This window comes from Equus przewalskii, chromosome 26 (genome assembly GCF_037783145.1).
Source record: "Equus przewalskii isolate Varuska chromosome 26, EquPr2, whole genome shotgun sequence".
Lineage (NCBI taxonomy): Eukaryota > Metazoa > Chordata > Mammalia > Perissodactyla > Equidae > Equus > Equus przewalskii.
In genome coordinates, this window is record NC_091856.1 from 39,231,147 (window position 1) to 39,247,953 (window position 16,807).

General features: G+C 49.1%; 1 protein-coding gene across 25 annotated transcripts in view; it reads left to right on the forward strand.

The window, feature by feature from the left end:
- The window catches only part of EHMT1 (euchromatic histone lysine methyltransferase 1), a 198,759-nt gene that overhangs the window by 142,837 nt on the left and 39,115 nt on the right, over window positions 1-16,807 (forward strand). For 24 of the 25 annotated variants that reach the window (XM_070594815.1, XM_070594818.1, XM_070594817.1 and 21 more), the window contains 5 exons: window positions 6,311-6,454; window positions 7,543-7,769; window positions 8,967-9,140; window positions 10,407-10,489; window positions 11,751-11,857. In XM_070594815.1, the coding sequence (XP_070450916.1) occupies window positions 6,311-6,454; window positions 7,543-7,769; window positions 8,967-9,140; window positions 10,407-10,489; window positions 11,751-11,857 (735 nt within the window). Of the gene's footprint in view, window positions 1-6,310; window positions 6,455-7,542; window positions 7,770-8,966; window positions 9,141-10,406; window positions 10,490-11,750; window positions 11,858-15,280; window positions 15,469-16,807 lie in introns of all 25 variants that reach the window. The other variant, XR_011533244.1, reaches the window with a different exon arrangement.

The window sequence follows — 16,807 nt, forward strand, 5'->3', positions numbered from 1 at the left end:
AGACTTGTGGGGAGTTTAGCCTGAGACAAGAAGCACTATTATCTGGTTGTCTCTCTTTTTCTGATGTTATCAGCTGTTGATTCTTTTTTTTTTTTTTTTTTTAAAGGTTTTATTATTTCCTTTTTCTCCCCAAAGCCCCCCGATACATAGTTGTACATTCTTCATTGTGGGTTCCTCCAGTTGTGGCATGTGGGACGCTGCCTCAGCGTGGTCCGACGAGCAGTGCCATGTCCGCGCCCAGGACTCGAACCAACGAAACACTGGGCCGCCTGCATCAGAGCGTGCGAACTTAACCACTCGGCCACGGGGCCAGCCCCTCAGCTGTTGATTCTTAATGCCCGTATTTATTAATTCATTGGAGGTTTCAGAGTGGTGATATCCTGTCATTTGTTGTTCATTTATTAGTTGGAATGGCTTCATAAAGAGACATGTCATCTCATTGCTGTTTCCTTTGCCAGTTGGCACATTTAGAGGAAAGACAGGGTGAAAGTTTGAGCCTCTCTCTTCATTTCCCAGTCTTTCAGATCATGAGTTTATTCTCTGTCATCCTTTGAGGTTGACCAATTCTTTCTTTTAAAATAACATTATGAACTCATGTATTTAAACATATTTGATGGATTTTAATTCTTGGTGTTATTATTATTATTGAAGCTCAGATCACCCCAGCTTTGGCCCATGGGACCCTCTTCATTTTGAACTCTTTCCTGGGGTCTGCAAGGTCAAAACTATTTTCATAATGGTACTAAAAAGTGAGGCTCCTCCTCACTTATTCTTTCACAAAGTGGACAGTGGCATTTTGTGCATTTAGAAGATCTGTATCACTCATGGAATTAACAATTTCCACAGTATTACAGAATCATTCAAAGTGCAAGGCCTGCCAGTGGGTTTTAATGTAACAGTACTAAAACTTTGTGGACACTGGCTTTGGATTTCACATTGCAATGAGTCTGTTTCAGCTATCACTTGTAGAGTTTTGATGTAGGGTCAGGGAAGAATGTCCAGTTATCTGCTCTGAATGCCAAAGCAGAGATAAGAATCCAGCCATCTTGTTAAACCAGATATTAAAGAGTTTTGTAGACAATCTAAAACAATGCCACTCTTCTTATACATATTATTTGTTTTGGAAAATAATTTTTTTATTAAAGTATGTTCTTTACCTTAACATGTGATAGGTTTACAGTCACTTGCTGCATAATGATGTTTCAGTCAAGGATGATATATATACAATGGTGGTCCCATGAGATTAGTCCCATAGAGCCTAGGTGTGCAGTGGGCTCTGCCATCTAGGTTGTGTAAGTGCACTCTGTGATGTTCACACAACGACGAAATAACCTAATGGCGCATCTCTCAGAACGTTTCCCTGTTGTTAAGTGATGCATGACTGTTTACTATTTTTAAATAAATTAATATTTAAAAGTTTAAAAATTTCCAATATGGTAAATATCAATAGATATACCCCACTTGAACAAAAGCTGTTTGGGACACTAAATACTTTTTAAGAATGTAAAAGAACCCTGAAACCAAAGAGTTTGAAAACCGCTGGGCTCTGTTTTCTTCATTCTCTTGTCCCTGTTCTGTTCAATTTTGGTTTAGTTTTAGCAGCTTTTCCCTGGTGTCCTTGTGCCCCGACCAGAAGGCAATCCTGGACCCCAGCTCGCAGGCAGCCCCATGACTCCCTTGGATTGAGAAGGGCACCCCTCTCCCAGCTCGCCTGCTCTTCTCATTCCCTCCTGCTGGGTGCCCACTGAGGACCTCTTGGTATTTTGATGCCCTCCTGTCCTTGGGTCCATGAGACGCTGTCGGTCTTCCTTCTCCTCCCACCCAGAGACACCCGTGTCACGCACATCTCAGGGTTGCCTTCACCCACTTGCATCTTAGGTCTGTGGTCACTTGGTTTTATTGTAAATGTTGTTTGTGGGTTTTGGTTTTGCTGACTGGTTGCTCTGTCTGTTTTATGTGGGATTCCAGAAATTCTTAGGCCGCTGCTATTTTCCCAAGAATACTTGTCTTTTGATGTTCAGTCGGTCTCATCTTTAGCTGGTAGCAACCCTTTGAGAAACAAGCTCCCTTGTCTTTTTGTTTTCTTTTCCAGTCAGCTTTATTGAGGCACAATTCTCACACAGTAAAAGTCACCTTTTTTGGGTGTACTTCTGAGTTTTGACAAATGCATAGTCAGTCCTGTGACCACCAAGACGGTCAAGAGCCTGCTGTTGAGGTCTTGTGGTGCCTTTCTCTTGTCCTGTCTGCCACTGAGGGAAGAGTGTTGACTCCTCAGTCCCAGTCGTGGGTCTCTCCTTTCAGATCTCTCAGGTCAGACCCGTGTGCTTTGAGCCTCTGTCGTTAGGTGCACTCGCACGTCCTCTCAGGGAACTGGCTCCTGTAGTCTTATGCAGTTTCCCTGCACGTCCCCATGACACTCCTTGTTGTGAGATCCATTTGTCTGATGCTGAGATGGCTGCCTCACTGTCCTGTGAGTGCTGTCTCGTGGCTCTGATCCCACCCTTGGTTTAACCTGCCTCTGTCTTCATGCTCACAGGAGTTTCTGGAGACAGCACATGGCTGGGTTCTACTCTCTTACATGATCTGACATTCTCTTTTTTAATTGCTGTGTTTAGATCACTTCCATTTAGTGTAATTATTGATATAGCTGCATTGCAATCTAACATTTGAATAGTGTTAAGATTTATGCCATTTGTCACTCCTTTTTCTTCATGTTCTGCCTTTGGGATTGAATTTTTGTGATTCCAATTTATTCCACTATTGGCTTTATTATTTACATCTTTTTCTGATGTTTTTAGTGGCAGCACTGGGTTTGCAATATACATCTTTAATTTATCACAGTCTACTTCAATTGATATTATACCCCTTAACATATAGTGTAAGGATCTTTTGTCATGCGTTTTGATTTTGTGTATGCTGAAACCCCACAGTACATTGCTGCTGTTTTTGCTTTAAATGGTCAGTTATCCTTTAGACTTACGAAACATAACAGTAGTCTTTTCTTCACATTCATTTAGACCGTACTCAGAGAGCTTTATTGTTGGTTTAGGTCCAGACTTCCCTCTGGTATCACATTCCTTGTGCCTGAAGACCCTTCCATTATTATTTATATATTTATTTTCCCATAGCAAAAGTCTGCTAAGAATGAATTCTCTCAGCTTTTGTTAGAAAAAGTCCTTGTTTTGCCTTCGTTTTTGAAAGATAATTTTGTGGGTCTAGAATTCTCAGCACTTGAAGATGTCGCTCTGGTGGTGTTTCTGTAGTTTCTAGTGCGAAATTGGCTGTTGTTCTTGTCTTTGTTTCTCTGCAAATGATGTGAGTTTTTCTTGGTCTGGCTCCAAGATTCTCTGTTTGTCTTTGGGCTTCGATGTGGCCGTTTTTCGGTTTTCTTTTTTCTCTTTTAGTATTTATCCTCTTTGGGTTTCTCTGAGCTTCTTGGATTTTGATCTGAGATCTCGTTCTTCCTAGAAAGTTAGTTCTCACATGGTGGCTCTTTGCTCTTCAGCCTGTCCTTCCTTCTCCTTCTGGGGCTGCACTCACACATGTGTTAGGTCCTTTGATGTTGTGGATGTTCTGCTTTTTTTCCCTCTATTTTAGGTTTAGATTGTTTCTATCGACCTTTTTTCAAATTCAGTAATTTCTTTCTTCTTCCCTGTTGAGTATACTTAGGAGCCGATCAAAGGCATTTGTCAATTGCCGTATTTTTTTATTTCTAGCATTTCTATTTGACTTTGTAACATCCCCCCGATAGTACAACGTCTGGTCACCTGTGAGTCTGCTTCTGTTGACTGTTTTGTCTCTTGGCAGCAGGTTCACACTCCTTCTGTGCAGGACTTCTTGACCACAGTACTGCTGATATTTTGGACCAAGTGATTCTTGGGGACAGGATGGGGTAGGGGGGCTGTCCTGTTCGTTGGTGGGTGTTTAGCAGCATCTCACCCCTACTTGTGCAGCCGTAGCTGTCTCTGATACTGACAGATAGCAGAGATAGCAGGTTGGCCTCCTGCCAGCCTCAGAATTCCTGGTGGTGCTCACACCAGCTCTTCTCTCTGGCTTTCCCAGCCCCTCCCCGGAGGCAGTTTCTCTGACCTCTTTTAGTTTTTCTTTATGATATTTTTCTCCGTACTTTAAATAATCTGCTTCCTTCTCTTATTTGTTGGCTTCCTGCTTTGAGATGTTGTTGTTGGTTTCTTCCTGTGCAGGAGACACTTTCCGTTTTTGTTCCCCTCCTCATTGCCCTGTCTGCAGGCTATGGGCCCTCATTGTTTTTGGTTAAAACAGCTGTTTGCGGTTTTCATAACATGCTACAGAAGTGTTCATGGCCGAACAGCAGTGTTCTTGGATTACATTTCCTTTCCTGAACAACTTTTTGTTCTCCTCAGAGTTAATAATTACCTGATTTCTCATTTTTTGTTTTCTTTCTACCTACTACAGATTCAGTCCCAAACTGAGAGGTTGCTTATTTTGTAGGTGTTTTCAGACACAGTGAGTCTCTCTGGGTCACATACTTTTTCATCTTGATGCTGTATAACCTTCAGTAGCTTCTTAAGAAAGGCTGCTGGGGAGATAAATGTCTGAGACTTTGTATTTTGAAAATGTTTCATCTCGTTTAGCTGACGCTCTGGCCAGTAAAGCACTCTGGGTTAGACTTGTTCCTTTTGAATGTTGAGATCCCTCTTCTGTTTTGGTTTTACTGCATGGGCCTGCGTTGTCCTCTCTGGGGACTTTTAGTCCCGTCCTCGCCCATGTCCTGGGCCTGGTGTCTGTTGGGACCTGTTTTCGCCCGTGTCCTGGGCCTGATGTCTGCTGGGACCTGTCTTCGCCCACGTCCTGGGCCTGATGTCTCCTGGGACACGTGTTTGGTTGTTCTGGGTTGCTGGTGCTCATCTCAGGAGCACAGACGTGCATATCCTTCACTTCTGGAAATATCACTTTAGTTCTTTCATCATTTGCTCCTCTTCCTTTTTTCTTTATTTTAGATCTCCTTGATGGAGCCTCCAGTTTTCTTATCTCTTCTCTGTTTTCCATATTTTTGACTTTTTGCTTTACTTTGAAAATTCCCTCTATTTTCCAGCATTTCTTTGGAAATTTTCATTTATTCTACCTTATTTCTAATTTCTGAGAGTTTGTTTTTGTTCCCTGAGTGTGTCTTCCTGATAGCTTCCTGTCCCAATTTCAGAGCTGTCATGAGGTCTGTTTCTCTAAGGGCATCAGCGACAGTGTTCCTCGCATGCTCTTCTCCCTCTGCCCCATCTCTGTGCTCCTCGGAGTTCTTCTCACATTGGCTTGTTTGCACTAGTTTCTGTCTTTCGTCTTAGCTTCTCCTGTGCAAGCACTTTTCTGGAGAGTGCAATCCTCGAGCAGGAGTTGGGTGAGGAAGATGGGACTGGGGTGTGCTGGCCACAGCTCTGTCCCTTAGTGCTCACTGACCCTCTGCATCCGCTGTGCTTGGTTAGGGGGAGGGCTGCATCAGCTGTGCAGTTGCTGAGCAGGAAGGGAGGCTCGGGGGCTGGCCCGGTGGCGCAGCGGTTAAGTTTGCACGTTCTGCTTCTCGGCGGCCCGGGGTTCACTGGTTTGGATCCCGGGTGCGGACGTGGCACTGCTTGGCAGCCATGCTGTGGTAGGCGTCCCACATATAAAAAAGTAGAGGAAGATGGGCATGGATGTTAGCTCAGGGCCAGGCTTCCTCAGCAAAAAGAGGAGGACTGGCAGTAGTTAGCTGAGGGCTAATCTTCCTCAAAAAACAAACAAACAAACCAAAAAAAAACAAAAAAAAAAAAGGAAGGGAGGCTCATTGTCTGAGGCCTGAGGTGGGCTGCTGTCGGAAACACACCTGGGCTACCTGACAGGTGTAGGGACGAATCCCAGGCCCGTTGTCTGTGTGGCTACCTGTCAAGTCTTTGTGTAGTTGACCTCACTGGCATTTTGCTCTGGCTGCCCCGACCACTTGCGGTTCCATGGATTCACTGTGTGTTCCCCACTGCTGGTCTGTGACATCCTTTCTGTCCAGCCTGGGTTGTCCTGCCTGGCATATCTCCATGTTCTTCAGTACCCAGCCCAGAACCCAGCTTGCCTAGGATTCTTAGGTTCTCCTTGTTTTGCGAGGTTAACCACTTGCTCCTCTAACATTGTGCAGGCGTGGCTACCCTGTCACCCTGTCCTCTTGCAGTGGACGTGCAGAGGATGGTGCTCTGCCTTCCCTCTTTACATTCCCGACCCTACACAGGCACTTGAAGTCTGCCTTGGACTCACACTTGCTGAGCTCCCTGCCCACGGCTCTGTCGCTGACCCTGGTCTTATCTGATTGCAGCTGGGCAGGTGCACAAACAGCGTGGTCAAGCATGAGCTGATGCGCCCGTCCAGCAAGGCACCACTCTTGGTACTGTGTGAAGACCACCGGGGCCGGATGGTGAAGCACCAGTGCTGTCCCGGCTGCGGCTACTTCTGCACGGCGGTAAGTGCCCAGCTAGCCCAGCCAACCTTCGTGTCCTCGGCGAGGCACACCATCTGTTCATCTGTGCTCACTCCCTCTGCTGGCCAGCAAGCGTGGCAGACACGTCCCAGCAGCTCTGAAGTCTGGGGCCCACCTGGAGGTTTCTAGCTCTGCACAAGCCCTACCTGTGAGACTTTGGCCTCCCAGGGACAACTGGGGCATGTGAGGCAGCACCCTCGCTTCCCTTCCTGCTGCTCACTGTGTCTGAAAACACAGGGACCTCTGCTGGGCAGGGTGCACCTTGCCTCTGCTTCACCCTCATCTGCTCCTTCTCGGATTTTCTTCATCAGTTACTTCATTCCACGCTTACCTGTGCCCACCGGGGCCTAGGGCACCTTCCCTGTGGGACCCTGCAGTTCACTTGGCCTGCAGCTCAGGCACCCACCTCGGTCCAGACCTTCTCCAGGGATGTCTCCTTGGATTTCACACCTGTGTGCCCTCCCCCGTCTTGAACATCCTTTTTTTACCTCTGCTAAAGAAGGGGGAAGCTGCTGCTCTCTGTCCGTTGGCCTCTGGCTTCCTGCGAGAATGTGCTGATCTCAGGGCTTCTCACACTCTCGAGCTTCCCTTTCTGCCAGTGAGGGTTCTTTCCTCATGTCATCAGGGGTTTGCCTGAAAGGCCACAGGGATGTTTGGTGTCCTCTGCAGAGCACTGTTGACAGCGCCTTCCTCCCATGCTCTGTTCTGAGATTCTGTTTTCTGTCTGTCCTCCCTGGGTCCTCCTTGGGACCTGGTCTTCTGTACAGCCTCTCCCCTGGTTAGGACAGATGAGGAGTGAGGCCTCGGCCTCCTTGGGGCACGGGGTGTGGGGGGCAGTCAGGTAACCTCTCCCTGCTTTACCTTCTCTGTCTGAGACAGGGAGACATGTACGCACTTTGTAAAGTCCACGCAGATGTAGGGCGGTGGTCTTCTCCTCAGCTGGCTGGCAACCGGGACCCTGACTGGCCTCTGGCCTCCCACCCCCATCCATGCTCACTGATGTGCCTGGTTTACTTTTCTGCATATTAGCCCAAATTTTAAAAAGTGATTTCTTCTCTTCCCATTTTTAGGGTAATTTTATGGAATGTCAGCCTGAGAGCAGCATCTCACATCGTTTCCACAAAGACTGTGCCTCTCGAGTCAATAATGCCAGCTATTGTCCCCACTGTGGGGAGGAGACCTCCAAGGCCAAAGAGGTGACGATCGCGAAAGCAGACACGACCTCCACCGTGACGCTGGCCCCAGGGCAGGAGAAGAGCGCCGTGGCAGAGGGCAGAGCTGACACCACCACGGGCAGGTACGGTGTCCTGCTGAGCCTCACATCATTCCCCTGAGGATGTGGCTGTTTAATTGTTGTTGATTGCTGCTGTTTCATCCAAAAGTCTCCCTGCTGACTTGGGCTCACTGTGATTTCTGACGCTTAAGACGCGCTGAAATTCACACACTCGTTGCCGTTTGTGCAGAGGCCGCTTTCTGCAGCAGTTTGCTTTTGCCTGTTTTTGAGCCATGTCACCGGACCCTAATTGATGTGGCATTACAGTATTTTCTGTCAGTGGCACAGTGCTCCCATAGGGAGCTGTTTGTCTGCAACTTGGACTCCTGTGAACATGTCTGTATACATCTAAACAAGTTGTATCTGTCTGTACACACTTGTAACTCCATGTATGTGTCCATATACATCTATACATCTATGTGCATACATGTATAATATGAAACATTAGCGTGAGCTGCTACAGTTTGCTATTACTGCATTAGGTTTTGAAGGCACTAGCTGAAAAAGTGACCTAAAAGAAAAGGATTCACATTGGAAACATAATTTTCTTCCTAAAAGAATTTGGTAGAAATAGCTGAAAAACTTGTAGAGCTAAAAGGAGTCAGTAAGAGATCAGATAATGCAGAGATATCGGAAGTCACTTGCCTTGTGCCCTACCAGAAGTATGCAGCTAGAAAATGAAATGATGAAAGAGAGCCTTTCAAAACAGCAACAAAACCCACAACTACCAGGAAAAAACAATTAACGCTTATCACACTAATATAAAGAAAACTGTAAAACTTCACTGAAAGTCAGACTTGAGCAGTAGGCATAGCAGAATTGAATATTGGAAGGGTGTCTGTTCCTTCATATTACTGTATCTTAATCATATTAATGTATAAATTTAATGCACTTTGAATCAGAATTCCGATGGATTTCCTTCTGTTGGGAAGGGCAGCGGACTTATTGATAGATTTAACCTGATTTAACCTGATTTTGAAATTCACAAAAGCAAATTTGAGCACGTGGCCCAGAAGTCCTGGAGAAGCTGCCCATGTTTTGAATGTCAGTATTCTGGGAATTTGATTCTGAATCCGGACTCTTTGATAAGTGAGAGCTCAGTCCTCTCCCTCTCAGAAGACGGCTCCGAATGAGTCATGGTTTGTTCTCATTGGTCCCACACGAAGGGAGGTTTCTCATGTCTCTAAAACCCTTCGTTTCGTTTCTTTCCTCCTCCTGAAGCACTGCTGGACCACTGCTCTCAGAGGATGACCAGCCGCAGAGCACGGCTCCCCCGGTGCCTGAGGGCTTCGAGCACGTGGGGCCAGCCGGGCTGGTGAGGCCAGCCCCTGGCCTTTCCCAGGGACCAGGGAAGGAGACCCTGGAGAGCGCCCTCATTGCTCTGGACTCGGAAAAGTAAGCACTGGCCTGCGTGTTCAGACCTGGCTCAGGGCTCCGGCTCGTTTGCGTCTCCATACCGGGCCTCTTCCCTTCCACACATTTCTTTTCCTCCTGTGCTCTCTCCATACCTGTATAAGCCAACTGCTGGGTCGTTTATGTGTGTGTCCTTCTGTCCCCCATGGCTTCCAGTACTTGCCAAGGTCTTGCTTCCTAGGTGCCTGCACCCTGTCAAGGGTGTGGGGTCTCCCTCCAGGGCGCCAGGCATCCCAGGAGATCGCTGTAGCATTTTTCATCCTTTTCATTAACATTGTTCATCAGGACGATTCATGTATTTTTATATTATTTTGGAAAGTTATTGCAAGTTATTGTCCATTATAGTGGACAAAAGGTGACCTCTTTGAAGTCATCAGTGAGGACAAACATCCCCCCGATACTGCTGACCATGGCATTGACCTCAGGGCATTAGGACAGATGCAGCTCGGCCAGTCCCTCATCTGTGAAAGGAAGGCTTGGACCAAGTGGCCCCACAGGTTTACCCACCATCTCCCAAATCCTGCAGCCCGACTGGTGGTTCTGTGGGAGGCAGGGCCCAGTGTCCCTGACCCATGAGCAGGCAGGTGTCCTCTTGCCAGGGACACCACGGCCCCCTCAGGGACGCCGAGCAGCCCAGCGCATCAGGCCTCGGGCCAGGCCATGTGTCCCCTCCCTCAGGATTGTGCGCCATGTTGCTCTTTTGCTTTGCTGGAAGTTCTAGTGTTGGGACACATTTCTGAGTTCTCTGTAGTGTTTTCTCTGTCAGTCTACAGCCTCGTCTCTGGCCCTGTTCTTACATTGACTCTTCTGTCCCCTGTGCTGCTCACCAGGCCCAGACTCTGTGCTACTGAAGGGGTGGGGGCAGCTGACTGTAGTTGTGCTGCCTTGACACCTCGGGGCCTCCCTTGCCCTCACTACAGGGAAGTGGTTCGCTCTGTGCCCCGAGTTGGTTGTGTCGTCACAGTATACTGGAGCCTCAGGAGCCGTTCTCCTGTTGTGGATGAAGAAGACAGTTCCTCATCTTTGTTGTTTTTCCTGTGGGATGCTTCAAGCCTGGGGGACGTTGGTGCCCTTGACCTTGACAAATTGGCAGGTGGCCGTCATCCAGGCCCTGCCAGCCTGCGTGCGTGTGTGTGTGTGTGTGAGTATGTGTGTGTGTGAGTGTGTGTGTGTGTGTGGCTGCGGGTGGGCCTGGATCCAGGGTGAGGGGAGCCTGCTGGCCACAGCTGTGCTGTGCTTTCCCCGCAGACCCAAGAAGCTTCGCTTCCACCCGAAGCAGCTGTACTTCTCCGCCAGGCAAGGGGAGCTGCAGAAGGTGCTCCTCATGCTGGGTAAGTGGGCTGTCGCTTCCATGGGGTCCCTGCCAGCCTGTGTGGCCCCCAGGAGCAGGTGTTGGTTGGTCACTCTTTGCTTGTGAGATCCGTCTCATTTTCTCTGTTTATCTGTCTCTAATTTCTGTGATCTGTGTAAATAGGTTGCCCAGTGGTGTTCAACCTATTTATGATGTTCATATTCAGTTATTTGTGGTAGTAGAAATATTCTCTATGAATTTCTCATTTTTTTTAAAAAGAAATTACGTACATGATTATTAAATTAAGAAAAAATGTAAATTCAAAGAAAATCAAAATTAATGAGCTGGGGCCTGTTGTGCTATATGATGATGTGGATGCAGGTGTCTCTAGAAGAAGCGACTGTGTGAACAGAGTAGGATGCAGTTAAATTACACTTAAATTTGGAGCCCACTTTTGTATTTGTATTTTATAGTAGATAAACCACTTGGTGTAGATTTCCGATATCCAAACATGTGCTCGTCAGATCTTCCCAGCTTCATCTTGTGCTGAAGAAAGGGTAGTAATTTCATTCTGAGTTCACAGCTCTAGGCTTGATTTCTCTGGGTTGGAAAGGGTGATTAAAAACCCCTTTACTTGGCAGTAAGTCAAGAAAGAAGCTTAACGGTTTGTGCTAAAAAAAAAAAAAAAAAAAGAAAAGTTTTATTTAATATTGACCAGAATGGTGATTTTCCTCATTTTCCGCATAGACTCTGGGTGGTGCTGAGGTTGGCCGGCTGCTCCAGGGCTGGATACTTGCTGAGTGTCCCCGTCAAGCCTGCTGAGAGCCTCTCTCCCAAGCCGTGCTTCTCTTAGGGCCATGCCCTGGAGGCACCTGCTCCCTCGGAGCCTCTGTCCTCTGAGGTCGGCGTGCACAGTGGTCCCTCCACCCAACACTCAGGGCCTCAGGAGGCTGTGACCAGGACGCATGAAAACACAGAGGGAGCCCCAGAGAAATGACTAGAGTCCCGAGTTAGACCAGAGAAGGGAAGCGTTTGTGTTGTTAGGTGATTTCCGACAACAGCCTTACCTACTGAATCCACGTGACACGAGGATGCTTCCTTTTGAATCTTACTGGCGAAATTGGGGCTTGGTTCATCCACTGGACACAGGATGGTGTGTGATGATCCTTCACGGCTCCAGCGTTGGCTGTTGGTTCAAGTTGGTTGTCCATGTCTGTCTCTTGTCAGCCTTTCTAACCATCCTGCAGTGGTGGGAATCAGTGGCTGCCTCTGAAATAACTGGTAAAACTGTTTGTTCACAGTTGATGGCATCGACCCCAACTTCAAGATGGAGCACCAGAACAAGCGCTCCCCACTGCACGCCGCGGCAGAGGCCGGCCACGTGGACATCTGCCACATGCTGATTCAGGTCGGGCAGCGCCCCTCTCCACAGAGCTCCACCTGCTCTCTCGTGTCTTCATCAGTGTAAAATAGCTCAAAATTTGTATTTCTGAGAGCTAAAGAGTTGAACACTGCTCAGAGGCTTCAGTGGAAACCAGCATACCTGTCCCTGCCGTCCTGGCACATCCTGGTGCCTGCTGCCTTGCCCTCGGCAGGCCCTCTGGCCTTTCCCACTGTTGGAACATAACATGCTGCTGAGGCAGCGTTTCCCGATAGGTGGTTTCCACTGCTGGTGTCGTTACTGATTTCCTCGTGTGGAAGGGCCTAGCCCAGGCGCACACTTCCCTCTCCCCGCTCCTCGTTGATTGCGTCACCTTTGCGTTTAAGTCAGCGGTGAGAATTTGCCCTGCTGACGACCACGTCAGTGGTTTCTGAGCTGAGACGTGCAGCATTCGTGGCTGTCTTGTGCTTCTGTTGGCTGAGGGGAGTCTGCACCCTGCTCATTCCTCTTACCCTCTGAGCAGAGTGGGAGGCTTGTCTCCGTTTCACACATGAGGTGCCCTGTGCCCCCTGGAAAGCCCTGGCTTGTGCTCGCTCCACCAGCACTCTTTGGGACGTCCCTGACGCCTGTGTTCACGGGGCCCGCGTGTCCTGGAGGCCACACTTTAAGTCTGATCCTTCGCGTGTGGTCCATTCTTGATCTTGGAGACCTCAGGAAACTTCTTTGACCTGCTGGTCTGACAGTTCGTCTCTGTGCATCATGGTCTTTTTTAACCCCCAGGGCACGTGGCTGCCTTTCAGCGTAGACACCCCATCCCTCGATGTCGGGGGGCTTTCTCGTCTGGTTGCCTGGATGCCGTCTTCCTGTCCATCTGCCCAGCTCTCCCTGGGTACCTGCTGTTCAGACGTCGTGCCTTTGGGCCTGGCGCTCTGGGCTCCTGCTTCTCTCTGCCATGTCTCGTCTCTTCATCTTTCCGTTCTGTGTTCTAGGTAGTGTTCTCAGGTTGCCCTGCCCGCTCCTCTGGGGGATTTTCAGTCTGTGCTGCCACATTTTGAAACCAAGCCCTTTCTTCCTCCTGAGAGTTCCTTTTCTATAGTCTCTTGTTATTCCCTTGTTTCTCTGAAAATGTTACCCACAGCAGTTTTGAAGTTTTATGCTGCTCTGTTTGTTTTGGTCTTTCTTATTTAAAGATTTCCACAAATGCTTGATGATTCCTGTTTGTTTCTGTTTAAAGTGAAGGACTAAAGTGCTGGCAGTAGGTTCTAGGTTGGAGGGCCTTGTCAACGGCTGGTCTTCACTGTTGGGGGTCTGCAGGGACGGCTCTTTGTTGGGCCCAGACATTGCTGTGTGGACACATGTGTGCAGCTGTCACTGCGTGTGCCTCTGTTGGCGCCATGGAGTGGAAATGGCTGACCATCTCCTGTTCCCAGCCCTTCTTTCCCCCAACTCCTCTCTGTCTCCCATTTTGTGTCACAACTGCTGCCATCGAGTCACTGTCTGCCTGGAATATTTTCTTCATCCTTTTGTTCTCACCTTTGCTGGAAGAGGAAGCAGCTGTGTTGACAGAGTAGGATGCAATGAGATTTAAATTTGGAGCCCACTTTTGCATTTGTATTTTGTAGTAGATACATGTATTGGTGTAGATTTCTAATATCCGAAAGTGTACTTGTCTGATCCTTCCCAGCTTCCGCTTAGCCTGAAGACCCTTCGTTTTGGACATACCTCTTTTAAACAGTGCATAGCTAGATTTTAAAAAGCTCAGTCTGACAGTCTTGGTATTTTAATAGGAACCTTTAGTCTAGTTAATACTTACTGTAATTTCTGACATTTGAATTTCTCATGTCTTATATTATGGTTTTGATTCCCAGCCTTTTAAGACAAATATTTCTTTTTCACTCCCTTTTGTTGTCTCCTTTTGGGTTGATTTTTGTTTTAATTGTCTTGTTTCTTTTCTCGTTATTCTCTTGCAAGTTACATACTTCTCTTTCTTGCCCCCAGAGGTCACTGTGGTTCTAACATGCAAACATTCCTTACAGGCTGGAGACTGATGAGATCCTCATGGAGCGAGCTTCCGAGGCGATTGCAAGAGGGTCCTGGAGGCTGAGGGAGGGAGAGTGTTGGCATGAGAAGACTTTGAGCGGTTTTGGTGGGGAGGCCCACAGAGGCCTGCAGGCGCAAGTTCAGGGGAGAAGCTAAAAGGATTTGGAGATAGCAGATGGGGAGTGCTCAGACTGAGCACACGGGCATCTGTTCTCAGTAGTGACCATGGCGAGGATGACTGACCAGACAGAGGACAAGCTCATTGAGGGAGGAGGTCAGGAGACTGGCTGGCGGGATCATTGGTATGGACATGAGGCAGTGTTGGAGGAAGTGACCTTGGGGAGCTGGTGTTCTGAGGGGCTCGGGAGAACAGTATTGAGAGGACTGTGGTGCGGCCGGACTCCAGCGACGTCCCGTTCTCCTCCTGGCGCTGAGAAGTCGAGGAGGGCATGCGTGTGGTTTCTGCTTTTGCTGAGGGTGGACCATAGGGTCCAGTACACTGTGGGATTGTTGCAGGACGGAGACGAGGCAGGAGATGGGGACGGAGGGGTGTGCAGAGCCCCAAGGCTCCCCTGGTGTCTGTGTGCTGTGGGGCTGTGGTGGGGGAGCAGGGGAGTGGCAGCCCGGTGGCTCTTGGCTCTTGGAGATGGTGTGCAGGCTTCTCGGGACGTGCTTTTTCTCAGTCTGGAATTCTGGGTTGCCAGTTGTTTTGTCTCCCTTCCTGAAAGGGGCAGTCCCGCTGTCTCCTGACCTCAGTGTTCCTTTGGACCTCAGCTTGTCACTCCTTTGAAAGGACCTGTTTTCTCTTTGTTTTTGTTGAGTTCTTTTTGTAGGGGAAGATTCACCCTAAGCTAACATCTGCTGCTGGTCTTCCTCCCGTTCTTTCGCCCCAAAGCCCCAGCACATAGTTATGTATAGTTTTAAGTTCTTCTGGTTCTTCTGTGTGAGCAGCTGCCACAGCATGGTGCTGACAGACGAGTGGTGTGGTTCCATGCCTGAGAACTGAACTTAGGCTGCTGAAGCAGAGCACGCCGAACTCTAACCACCAGGCCATTAGGGCTGGCTCAGCTTTTTTTTTTTTTTTTACATTAAAATGTGTGTGTGTGTGTGTATGATGCATACAGAGAAGTCCTTAAAATGTAAACATCTGTTAACAGATGATTATAAAGGTAGTAAACCTTACTGCCAGGTCGGGACATAGTTCTGCTTGCTCCCCAGAAACACTGTGTGTACCTTCCCCAGAGGGAGCCACTCTCTGGGCTTTATTGTGGCAAGCACATCTCTGCGTTTCTGAATCGTTTTACCACTGTGTGAGCGTCTTCCAACAGTACGGCTTAGCTTTGTCTGCCTTGAAACTTTATGCTCCTTGAGTCACACAGTGTGAACCCTTTTGTGTCTACCTTCTTTCAGTCAAAGACCAAAAAACCTGATGAGTGCGTGCAGACCCTGGGGAAACCGCGTGCGGTGTGTGGTCTGGTCAGTGGCACCGATGTCCCTTTCCTGCTTCTGCCCACGGGCTGTGGTTGTGTAAGATGCTGTCATGGAGAAAGCTGGGCGAAGGGAACGAGGGAGCGCCGTGTTCTGTTTTGCAACCTCTTGTGAGTCTTAAACTATTACAAAATACAATGTTATATATTTTGAAAAAAAATCCCTTTTATATACATAGGCATTCTGTGTGATCTGCACTGACGTCTGTCCACCGCCTGGAGGTCTGACTGGCCTGGCACCACTTCAGATTAGATCCTGAGCCTGATGTTTTAATTTGATGACCCAGGCTGCAAACGCCCTGAGCGTGAGGGCCTGCGGTTGTGTGTCTTTTTCTTCCCCCAGAACCCAAGCAGCTCTCCTGGATCCCCCCAGGGAGAGGGAGGGAGCGGGGGCATTTCTTGTCTGCCCTGAGCCCAGGGTGCTGTTCCCTGGAGGCTGACTTGTGTGTCCAGGCCGTCTCCCTCACAGCCCTGCACTGGGCCGGCTCTGGCTTCATGATCTCTCCCCAGCCCCAAGGCAGCACTGGAACTGCCTCCGATGTCACCAGCCACACACCCTCACTCGCTCTTGGCTCTTGGCCCACTGGGTCTGTGATAGTTCTCTCCCAGCAGGGACGCCTGTGAGGGTGGCTGTGATGCTGCTTCGTCCTGTGTAGTGTTCATCCCGAGGGCCTGCTGAAAGCAGCTCTCTTGTTTCATTCGGCCACCGGCTCCTGCAGCGCGCTGGACCCTGCCACATGGGCCATTTGAATTCAAATGGCAAAATTAAAGGAAAGGAAGGATGTGCTCCTTGGGCACTCAGCTGCGTTTTGACTGCTCACTGGCCATGTGGTCAGAGTGGCTGTGCTGTTCACAGATGGAGAACATCCCGCATCGGTGGGTCAGCCCCAGACTTCGGCGACACTGGGTCGTCTGTGGTCTGTGTGTCCCTGCCACTGGTTGCTCACGGCAGCTGTCTGTCCTGGGCCCGGGGCTTGTCTTCCCCAGAGATTACTGCTGTGACTTCTCCTGCCGCTGGGCTTCTGTCTGCCCATCCTGCGCCTCCCTCTGCGGCGCAGCACAGGACAGCCGCCGCCTGGGCTTCGCGTGGTAGCGTTTGCTGCTGTGTCTGGGCTTTCCGTCCCGGCTACTTCACTTTGAACGACAGCATGCTGTGAGCCTGGCAGGCATTTTCTGGTAGAAAAAGGCACATTTTCTAGTACAGAGCCTGGAGGGGAGGGACAGAGCGATGCCTGCTGCACTGACCCCCTGGAGCTCGAGGACCTGCTGTGGGCTGCACACACCCCGCACACCTCTCCAGGGGCCTGCTCGGTGTCCAGCACTCCCGCCGTGGACCTGTGTCAGGTCCGTCCTGCTGGACGCACTGGGCCTTTTCCCTTGAAGACCTGTCTCCCTGTGCTCTCCATGCTCTGGTGGAAATCCCGCTGGTCCCGGGGCAGCCTCCTGGTTT